The sequence below is a fragment of the Daktulosphaira vitifoliae genome, unplaced genomic scaffold, assembly GCF_025091365.1.
Source record: "Daktulosphaira vitifoliae isolate Bord-2020 unplaced genomic scaffold, ASM2509136v1 Scaffold_1, whole genome shotgun sequence".
NCBI lineage: Eukaryota > Metazoa > Arthropoda > Insecta > Hemiptera > Phylloxeridae > Daktulosphaira > Daktulosphaira vitifoliae.
Window position 1 is genome coordinate 80381861 of NW_026099572.1, and position 12144 is coordinate 80394004.

General features: G+C 33.3%; 1 protein-coding gene across 1 annotated transcript; it reads left to right on the plus strand.

Annotated features, from left to right (window-relative positions):
* The first annotated feature begins 4538 nt into the window (after positions 1 to 4538).
* On the plus strand, positions 4539 to 5945 carry LOC126895750 (ATP-dependent DNA helicase PIF1-like). The gene has a single exon (XM_050667949.1). The coding sequence runs from the start codon at positions 4539 to 4541 to the stop codon at positions 5943 to 5945; it is 1407 nt and encodes a 468-aa protein (XP_050523906.1).
* The last annotated feature ends 6199 nt before the right edge of the window (positions 5946 to 12144 follow it).

Genomic DNA, 12144 nt, shown 5'->3' on the forward strand with positions numbered 1-12144 from the left:
ATGACCAGTGGGTCATCTTTCATGTGCCGGGAGTGGATAATTTGCGTGCCTGCTTCCTTGCTTGGGTGTGGTAGCGGTTTCTCAGACTACCTCTCTGCGCAGAAGAAACTAGTAAGGCATCATGACTCAGCTCCAGTCAAGGGTTAGGCAACGGCGGTCTAGTTTTACGGTTATTGCAAACTGAAAGAATGATGCACATTAGTAGCTTGTGTTTGTAACCAGGGCACCTCCACGTGGTGACGGTGGGCAACAGAAGTATCTGGCAAAATTCCTGGGTTAACAACGTGTATGCCGTCATGGCAAGTACAAGTGATGAGTACTTTACGATGCAGGGATTCGGAGTCCCAGTATCGGCGTCTGGTCAGGGTGAGAAAGCAGGCTCGCAGGCGTCGTTATCATGCGACTGCAGCTCTTCAGTAGTGGGCAACTTGGCTACTGGAGAGTATAATGTTACAGGAAGTAAGTTGTCTGATAAGACAACTAAAACGTTAAAGAAAAGTAGTCAAAAGTCAGTCAAAAGAACTGCGGAACTGTCAAGCGAGGAATTAGAGAAAAAAAAAGAGAAAAGAAGGCTTTATATGAAAAATTATAGAGCCATGGAATCAAAGGAGGCCAAAGAAGCTCGTTTGCAGCAAGTCCGTCAGCATGTGGCTGAAAGCCGAGCCTCGGAATCAGAGCAAGTCAGAAAGGCTCGTTTGCAGCAAGTCCGTCAGCATGTGGCTGAAAGCCGAGCCTCGGAATCGGAGCAAGCCAGAAAAGATCGTTTACAGCATTTGGCTGAAAGCCGAGCATCAGAATCAGAGCTAGCCAAAGAAGCTCGTTTGCAGCAAATGCGTCAGAATATCGCTGAGATCCGAGCCTCGGAATCGGAGCAGGCAAAAGAAGTTCGTTTGCAGCAAGTGCGTCAGCACATGGCTGAGGTCCGAGCCTCGGAATCGAAGCAAGCCAGAAAAGATCGTTTACAGCATTTGGCTGAAAGCCGAGCATCAGAATCGGAGCAAGCCAAAGAAGCTCGTTTGCAGCAAATGCAGCAACAAAATGCCGAGTCTAGAAGATTAAGTAGAGCCAATATGACGGGCTTCAGGCAGACAATTAACACATTTTGTGATAAGATATGTGAAATTTGCACTAAACGGTGCTATCAACATCAAATTTCTAAGTGGATTGTAGATACTAAAACAGCACCATATTTGCCTGACGAATTAAAACAGAAGAATTGCTTGATTGTTTGCAATCGTTGCAAGACACATTTGACTTCAAAGAAAAATGTTGCACCATCTAAGTCTTATTGGAATAATCTAGATCCAGGCTTTATTCCAGAAGTGATTGCGGAGTTATCACAAGCCGAGCAGAGGTTGATTTCACGCATTATACCATTTGTTAAAATTATAAAACTTAGTGGTGTATTTGGGCAATATAGTTTTCGGGGTCAAGCTGTATTGTTCGCTCAGGATGTTTTTGAGGTTACCGAAAATCTTTCGATGATGCTACCAAGATCCACAAATAATGCTGGAATAGTTATCATTACTGAGCGCCTTGAAAATATTAACGTTACACGACAGTTTTCAGTATCTAGGCAAAAAGTATATAACGCACTCCATTGGTTAGTTGCTAACAATCCACTTTATAAAGACATCATTATCGATCAAAACATCGTACTGAATAATGAGGATATCATAAGAGTAGAAGAAGCACCACTAGAAGTTTCTGAGGAGACTAGTGAAGAACCTACCGAGGGAACTAGTGCTTACATGAGCATCAGCCATTATGCGAGAATTGTACGTGCTTCATGGCATCAAGGAAACGATGCCATATTCACATCCGGATATGCAGGCGTACAATGCTGTGCGATGGTATTGTCCAACATCCTAAGAGCTAGTATTCATACACCACAACACTGGTCGACAAACACCCTCAATCTGAATATGATAACAGGGGACCAAATCTACAGCGAAATAAGATTTCAAACGGAGAGAAGTCTATCGGCATATCCTATTGAAGATGATGGATACCTACTGGTGCGAAATTTCAATGCGGTCAAAGATGATTTGATCGCATTTGGCAAAAGATTTGAGATCACCTTTGATGATGAACCAAGCATATATGGAAGCTTGAATGATAAGTATAATGTAGCAAACCTTGGACGTACCCTTCATCAAGGTTTGGAAGATCTGTTCATGGTATATAGCGCCGGCATATTGATAACAGGTGGACAATCATTCGGGGTGATGCATTACAATGGCAAATATTACTTTAGCAATTCACATTCTTGTGGTTTAAAGGGATCCAGAGCGAACGACAGCAACGGAAAAGCTTGCATCATCGAATGTGATAATTTAGGAGAGTTTGTGAGGATCTGTAAACGTGCAACAGGCAGCATAAATGTACAGTATACTCTTGATTACGTTGACGTTGAAGTCATTGATATAGATAATGGCCCTGAGGAAACAGAAACACAGCAGAGTATTGCGTCGTTAACGACAGCGTCTGAAACGATCACTTCTCAACAGAAATTAACTGATCAAATAATTCCATTGCAGACATCAGTGATGGCACCGATTGATGTAATGCAACCCAATGTGGAAGATGAACTACAGGTTTCACGGAATCTCAATGAGATCACCCGTAAAACGAAGGACAATATCGTTAATGTGGGACATGAACTGAAAGCAGAAGAATTAGCCTGGTACTTCTTATTTCCTTATGGAAAGTACGGTTTTAAAGAGCAAAGACCCGTAAATATTACAGCATTAGACTACTTTCAGTTTAGAATTTTGGGAAGTGATACAAGATTTCAACGCAACGACTATCTCTTTTACGCCTTATCCTTCTTTGAATATTATCGTATCAAAAGCACTATATCAGCATGTGGTAAGAAAATCGTTAATCAAGAAGGAGCAGTCGAAGACGTCCATCTGTATGTGAAAAATTTGAGAGGTTCTGCAGCTTATTGGAGATCAGCCTTGAACGAGCTATTAGCTCAAATCAGATGTTTAGGAGCTCCATCCTACTTTGTAACATTTAGCTCAAATTATCTCAACTGGTTAGATCAACGAAAAGCTTTGTTAATAGCTGATGGTAAACCTGATGTTGATCCTAATACACTCGACATTTATGAGACTCAAAGACTTATCGAAAAGTACCCAGTAATTTTGAGTCGACATTTCATGGTTAGAGTAAATGCTCTAATGAAATTTATCAAAAACAATGATGACATATTTGGGGGCAAAGTGAAAGACCATTGGTGGCGTATTGAGTTCCAGAATCGGGGCAGTCCTCACCTTCATATGGTGATTTGGATTGAAAATCATCCAGAGTTTGATTCAGAAGAAGGGAAACTTCTTCTCGATCGTAACTGTTGCTGTAAAATGCCTACAGAAGAAGAAGATCCAGAGCTTCACGATCTAGTTAAGAAATGTCAAATTCACCGGCATACACATACTTGTACAAAAAATAATACCTCTGTAAGATGCCGATTTAACTTTCCACGTCAAGAATGTAACGAAACACGAATTGTGTCTCATTCTTCAGATGATTTTCTTCGTAACGGAGGTAGAATTTGTTTACTTAAGCGTCGAAAGGAAGATGCGTGGGTGAATAATTACCACCCAGAGTTATTAAGATTGTGGACAGGCAACATGGATATTCAGCCGTGCGGATCAAACGAAGCGATAGCGTACTATATAGCAAAGTATCTATCGAAAGCAGAACCTGAAGGTGTAGATTCTGGAATAGCGCAAGCAATACAGCAAATTCAACGTGAAGAGACTGATATTTCACGCAAACTGTTCAGGATATGTATGAAGATTCTTCACGAACGACAAGTATCGGCTGCAGAATGTGCGTATCGACTTTGTCATATCCCATTACGAGACAGCTCGCGAAGCTGTATTTTTCTGAACACAAGAAAGCCAGAACAGCGTTACAGAGTATTGCAATTCGACAAAAGTGGACACGCAACTGGTTATTGTAGCAATATCTTTGAAAGATATAAGAAACGTCCATTACAACATCCTGACAACGATTTTGCGAACATGAGCCTCACAGAGTTTGCAATGTTGTTTGAACCATTTTATCCGAAAAAGGTAAGCGAGACCGAAGAAAGTGTTGATCATGATGCTTATGAAGAACATCCAAATACGCGTCGCCAACTTATCACCTTGTTGGATAAGAGCAAAATGGTTGTGAGGAATGTTCCCGCAGTTGTGAGGGTACCATACTTTATAGCAACTTCAGATCCAGAAAACTTTTTCTACAGCTTACTCATTCAATATATGCCTTACCGTTCGGAAACTGAACTACTCGAAGGTTTTAATAATGCAAAAGAGGCCTTCTTAGATCGAGAGGATCGATTGAAGGAAATGAGTAGACATATGTACCAATTTCGAGAGAGGGACCAACAGCTTGAAAACGCATTCAATCAAGTACATGCCTTTGAAATTTTAGAACAGCCAGAGATTATCAATCCTGAACTTGGAGAAGAAGAATTACCAGAGATAGAAATGAGAAATGATCAATTCTAGAGAGCACAGCAGGCTATGAATATTGATCAAAGACAATTGTTCATCTTCATTACAGAGAGTATCAAAAATCAGCTTAACGGTGATATTAAACGAGAAAAAATTTTTGTAACTGGTGGAGCAGGTACCGGAAAGACTTTCCTCTTTAATCTTTTAAATAACCAAGTTAACCGATGTTATGGAAAATCGGTTGTGAAAATTGGTGCCCTCACTGGAGTTGCAGCACGATTGGTCGGTGGCTCTACGCTACACCGTCTGCTAAAACTACCAGTACAAAAAGATGGAGTTATCGTTAGCATGCCGCTTCTAACTGGTAATTATTTGAGAGGGATGCGCCAATTATGGCAAAACGTTGAGTTTCTGTTCATAGATGAAATTTCTATGGTACCTTATGAGATGCTTTGCATGATCGACTCTCGTTTGCGTCAATTGAAAAGCCCGACCGCTTGTTTTGGAGGCATAAATGTTTTACTCTTTGGTGATCTAATGCAGTTACCACCTGTCCGAGGACATCAAGTATTTCAACAACCAGAACACATGAAACCTGCTACACATTTGTGGCGGCAATTCCGCCTGGTTGAACTCAAACAAAACATGCGCCAACAAGGAGACACGACATTCATAGATGTGCTTAACGCCCTAAGAGTTGGAAAATTAACGTCTAAGCATCTTGAAGTTCTTCTTGGTAAAGTTTCAGCAGATACTACTGAAGAATTTTCGATTGAGAGAGCTTTGAGGATTTATCCGACAAATGACCAAGTTGCTAGACATAACGAAAAAGTTCTCCAGAATTTTGAGGATAAAGGGACTGTTATAATTTATACAATTAAAGCACAAGACCAGCTCATTGATGCTACACGAAATTTAGGTAATAAAGACCTAAACTCTGTAATACCTAATGATATCAATAAAACAGGAGGTCTTCCTAATGTATTGAAAATATTCGTCGGAGCTAAAGTGATGTTAAGGTCGAACATTGATGTGTCGAAGGGTTTAGTGAATGGTAACATGGGCTTCATTACAGAAATTATATGGCCAAATTATCGCAGGGACCAAGTATATGCAGATGACATCCCATCAGTCCGTATTAATTTCGGTTCAGATGGTGAACATGTAATTAAGCCAATATCGATACAATTTCCTGCAAAATATAGCTATGGAACTGCTGAGAGACGAATGTTACCGCTAATCCTGAGTTGGGCATCAACCGTTCATAAGATGCAAGGCTGTACAGTTGATCATGCAGTCATTTATCTGGGCTCACGGATGTTTGCTGCTGGACAAGCATATGTAGCACTTAGTCGGTGCAGATCATTGGACGGTATTCGAATTGAAGAACTTGATTGCTCAAAGATGACAGGTAAAACCCCATGTAACAGTGAAGCATTAGATGAAATGATTCGACTAAGAAATAATGACTCATAAGAATCGTCAAAACATGATCGATTTCATAACGATTATAGTCACATTACATACTATAATATTTGTTTACAACAATACCGTTGTTAACTATAATTACGTACTCAGACCGGTTAATACGGTCAATGCATGATTCTCAGTACATCGATAGTGTGGTTATTTGTACTACCGGCCGATCAGCTGTTACACACCACACACGCACATAAACACATTTTATAGCATAGTATAATATTGTATTGTTTTAAGTTAAATCTACATTAATTAATTGAAGAGTTTTAAACACACATAACAAAAACACATTTACACATTTATTCACAACATAGATCACTGGTTTTGTGCAGGCGAACCCTCCCACCTCCAGTGACTCTATTTACACGGCATTACACAACACAGTCTGATCTGTATTAAGTGCTTTTAGCCGGTTCGGGTATGCACTATAATATTTAGTGCCCCTGTCCTTAACAATATTTTAACCAAAAACATACATACCGAGCTATATATGTGGAAAAAGTATAGTTAAAAAAAACTAAAAAACACGCTTTCATAACATATGAAACTAAAAAGTAAAAATATACATTCAATTTCGTGAAACGAAAAACAATTATTAATTTTTATTTTGTCTACACCAATTGAAGCAATTATAAAAAATATAATTAGTAGTTATTTTCATTGTCATAGTGTTATCAATATCAATAAGTTAAATTGAGTAATATTTGTTTTTACATTAATTGCAATTTTTTAAACACTTAATACATTTAATACATTTTTATTATTTTTAATAAGCTAAATTTACACTCTTGTTATACAATTCTCAAAAGATTATTATACTGAAATCAAGTTTCATCTACATTAATTAATTGAAGAGTTTTAAACACACATAACAAAAACACATTTACACATTTATTCACAACATAGATCACTGGTTTTGTGCAGGCGAACCCTCCCACCTCCAGTGACTCTATTTACACGGCATTACACAACACAGTCTGATCTGTATTAAGTGCTTTTAGCCGGTTCGGGTATGCACTATAATATTTAGTGCCCCTGTCCTTAACAATATTTTAACCAAAAACATACATACCGAGCTATATATGTGAAAAAAGTATAGTTAAAAAAAAACTAAAAAACACGCTTTCATAACATATGAAACTAAAAAGTAAAAATATACATTCAAAATCGTGAAACGAAAAACAATTATTAATTTTTACTTTGTCTACACCAATTGTAGCAATTATAAAAAATATAATTAGTAGTTATTTTCATTGTCATAGTGTTATCAATATAAATAAGTTAAATTGAGTAATACTTGTTTTTACATTAATTGCAATTTTTTAAACACTTAATACATTTAATACATTTTTATTATTTTTAATAAGCTAAATTTACACTCTTGTTATAAAATTCTCAAAAAATTATTATACTGAAATCAAGTTTCATCTACATTAATTAATTGAAGAGTTTTAAACACACATAACAAAAACACATTTACACATTTATTCACAACATAGATCACTGGTTTTGTGCAGGCGAACCCTCCCACCTCCAGTGACTCTATTTACACGGCATTACACAACACAGTCTGATCTGTATTAAGTGCTTTTAGCCGGTTCGGGTATGCACTATAATATTTAGTGCCCCTGTCCTTAACAATATTTTAACCAAAAACATACATACCGAGCTATATATGTGAAAAAAGTATAGTTAAAAAAAAACTAAAAAACACGCTTTCATAACATATGAAACTAAAAAGTAAAAATATACATTCAAAATCGTGAAACGAAAAACAATTATTAATTTTTACTTTGTCTACACCAATTGTAGCAATTATAAAAAATATAATTAGTAGTTATTTTCATTGTCATAGTGTTATCAATATAAATAAGTTAAATTGAGTAATACTTGTTTTTACATTAATTGCAATTTTTTAAACACTTAATACATTTAATACATTTTTATTATTTTTAATAAGCTAAATTTACACTCTTGTTATACAATTCTCAAAAGATTATTATACTGAAATCAAGTTTCATCTACATTAATTAATTGAAGAGTTTTAAACACACATAACAAAAACACATTTACACATTTATTCACAACATAGATCACTGGTTTTGTGCAGGCGAACCCTCCCACCTCCAGTGACTCTATTTACACGGCATTACACAACACAGTCTGATCTGTATTAAGTGCTTTTAGCCGGTTCGGGTATGCACTATAATATTTAGTGCCCCTGTCCTTAACAATATTTTAACCAAAAACATACATACCGAGCTATATATGTGGAAAAAGTATAGTAAAAAAAAACTAAAAAACACGCTTTCATAACATATGAAACTAAAAAGTAAAAAATAAATATAGTTTAAAAAAACTAAAAAACACGCTTTTAAAGGACATCGACTAAAAAGTTAAAAATAATTTTTAAAATAAGCTTAAAACTATAATAAACGAAAAATACTAGTATTATTGTATGATAAAATAAGCTTAAAACAATAATTAACAAAAAATACTAGTATTATTGTGAAATAAAATAACTTCAAAACAATAATGAACGAATAATAATAGTATTATTGTGAAATAAAATAAGCTTAAAACAATAATAAACGAAAATACTAGTATTATTGTGAAAAAAGCGTGGGTGCTTTTTGCCATATTTTTCGTATATTGAGCGCCCGACGCTTTTTTCACAATAATACTAGTATTTTCGTTTATTATTGTTTATTATTGTTTTAAGCTTATTTTATTTCACAATAATACTATTATTATTCGTTCATTATTGTTTTGAAGTTATTTTATTTCACAATAATACTAGTATTTTTTGTTAATTATTGTTTTAAGCTTATTTTATCATACAATAATACTAGTATTTTTCGTTTATTATAGTTTTAAGCTTATTTTAAAAATTATTTTTAACTTTTTAGTCGATGTCCTTTAAAAGCGTGTTTTTTTAGTTTTTTTAAACTATATTTTTCGTCACTACCTCTACGTTGCGCGCCTGCTGCTTTCCTTGGATGTGGTAGTCGTTTCTCAGACTCCCTCTCCGGAATCGAACCCTGATTTCCCGTTACCCGTTATAACCATGATATTGATATTAACTTCTATCATAACATGAAACTAAAAAGTAAAAAATAAATATAGTTAAAAAAAACTAAAAAAACACGCTTTTAAACTATATTTTTATTAAAATTTTGGGTTTTGTATTTTATTTTATTTTAAAATATCTTATTATAGGAATACACTGACTATCATGAATATTATATAATTTGATTGACATAGAATAAAGTTCATAAGACATAAGGAATTAAACTTTTTAAATTTTTTTGCTTTTTTAAAGTCGAAAAAGTAATTTTTTAATTCGAGTTAGCTTAAATTGCTAATTTTATCATGTGACAAAAGCGATGAACAGTTGTCGAATCGGTAACACTTATGTCTTTCATGCTATAAGGGTACGAGGTTCGCATCCGCCTGTGGCAATTAATATTTTGCATTATTTTCGACTTAGAAAAAGATTTTCAAATCATTTGATATTTATCTCGTTTAGATTCAATAACTTCAATAAATATAAAGGATCCTATCAATATAGTCTCCCCTCGTGAGAAGAAATTTATATTCATGTTAATATTATTTTCCTATGTAGTTTTTTTCGTGGCTACGATTTATTTTGCCAACCCTCACTAGACCTACTTTTTTCAACGATACGTCAAATGATTACAATTCGTATTTAGTTTAAGTTTTTACCCTAAAAAATCGAAAAAATATTCCTTATTCAAATAAAAAGTAGCTAACCAGCTATTTCCATACAAACAATTAAAATCATTAATTTCTACTATTCTTAAAGTATTCATTGTCGAATTAGATTTGATATGATAAAAGTATTCAACTACAAAAGTAAATAATTTTACTTCGTAATTTATTCTTTTTTTAACTCTATTTGTGTGTGCTACTATCAGTCTATAATATTCTAAATTTTTTTGTAATATGTTGCTATATAAATTTAAATAAAAAATGATTTTTAGTTTCACCTGAATTTAACGATGGATTTTTACAATTATAATCAAATTTTATAATACGCTCAATTGAGTAAATCTTTTTAACAACTTTTTTTTTATTGGTTTTTTTAGATATATAATCATTAAAATTAATTAAATTCTGAATATTTCCATTGCAGAATCTTTTTAAACGCCAAAAGTTAATTAGAAATGATTACTGTGATTTTTATTTAAGTGATCTATTACGATAAAAATGTAAAAAAATCTAACTTTTCTGATAAATGTACTGTAAATTGTAATTATAAAATTTCCTGATTGCATATTAATCTTAACAATTTAATTTTTTCTATTTAATAATGTCAATTTCAAACTTGCAAGTTGAACTATAAGTTATGGTAACAAATTCATTTTTTTTTATTAAAACTTTCACTTTAAAGGACAAAAAAAAGTAGGTTCAAAATGATTACTTTTTAACATATTAAAAATCAAAATCAATAATAATTTGAAAACAATTAATTTTAAAAATTGTATAATATGTAATTAAAAGAATTACTAATCTGGATATAATTAAGGAAATAGAAGTTGATGTTCCTTTTGTAATTATCCATCAATTTTTTAAAATTAAACACTATCTACAGATTTGCATCGAAGCGTTTCTTATGATAGTGATTTTAATCACTGTCAGATTAAATCTATACTGGATCTAACTATGCAACATCCCTACTATGCCGCGACCCCACTGTGCTGGATTTTATTTTATTACTAGAGCACAAGACTTCTGTCCCCAAAAAAAAAACTAATTATGCGTGCACTTATGTACTTAAAAATCCTGAAATAAGCTCTTATAAATGCATTTTTTAACGGTTTATTAATGAAATAAATTGTAATATTATATTTTTACTTATAATATTACCATATAATATGATGTACATGTATGTCACATATTATGATTATACAAGATCACCAAAACAGGGTTCTCTTATTTAAAACACAAAATAACTCTTTAATTATGCGATAAAATCTCCTTCTTGAAGATATTGTTAAATAACGCCTACATATAAGTAAGAGCCCTCATTATAATTAACCTATTAGAATAAAAAGCCTCAGCTTCCAGGATCACGGTAGAGATCGCTGGGCTACTCCCTTCAGACTATAAAAAGCTATTTTTCCTCATTTAAACCAGTTCTTTCTATATAATATATAATATAATAAATATTATAGACAAGACATTTTATTTTAATTAAACGATTTTGTAAAAAAAGATATTGAATATTTTGTATCAAAAGAAACGGTTATATCGGATTCGTTTAATTTCAGATGTTTCGATGTCTGACTTGACGTTGAATTATTCTGTTAATATTAACATTTATTTTATTATAAAAAAATGCCAGGCCAATGGATTGTTGACTTAAGTACCATATGTGATTTATAAATTTAGAAAGCGCAACTTGGGGGGATATTTCACTGTGATGAATAGCACCTGGCTTATGAAAAAATTGACTATTATGACTTTTTACACCGAAAAAAATTAATGTTGACTTGAGGAATAAAAATTAAACTTTTAGAACCTTTTTGTAAACGAATATGCGTTTTCCAAAGAATAATATAAAAATAAATAAGTAAAAATCAACAAAATCCGTTATAACATATTTTTAAGACTTTTACATGTTATTTACTATATGTAGTGTTTTTGTGGGCTATTTATTAAGGAAACTACATTGAAGTTATTATTTTTTAATTTTTTGTAAAATTTCCTTTATTTGAGTTTTACTTTCATAGTTCTAAGTTAAGCAAAAAAAAAAGTTATGAGACATAGATCGGTTATTTCTATTAAATTTCACTCTTCAACTTAACTTAATAGGCCCGGGGGCCTCACTCGGTTAACGGGTTAACCTTTAATGATCGGTCCCAAATTTTGCAGAGCTCATTTTTTTGACTATTAAAAGAAAATTAATAGGTAGCTTAAAAAATAAAAGACATTCGATTTTTGAGGACCACCCTAGCACCCATACATACTTATACAGGCCCGTGCACAGGGGGGGGGGAAGATTCAAACTTCCCCCCCATGGCCGAAAAAATATATATCATGTTTTTCATTTTTGATTGATTATATTAGATATTTGCATATCTTATTTGTAATAAAAATTGTAGAGGACTGTTAGCAAACCATATTCTTTTTGGTTTACACGTTTTAATTAATTATATTAATTATTTTGTAA

Excerpts from the sequence above, each read along its gene's own strand:
- LOC126895750 (XM_050667949.1), top strand. The coding sequence starts at position 4,539 with ATGAATATTGATCAAAGACAATTGTTCATCTTCATTACAGAGAGTATC.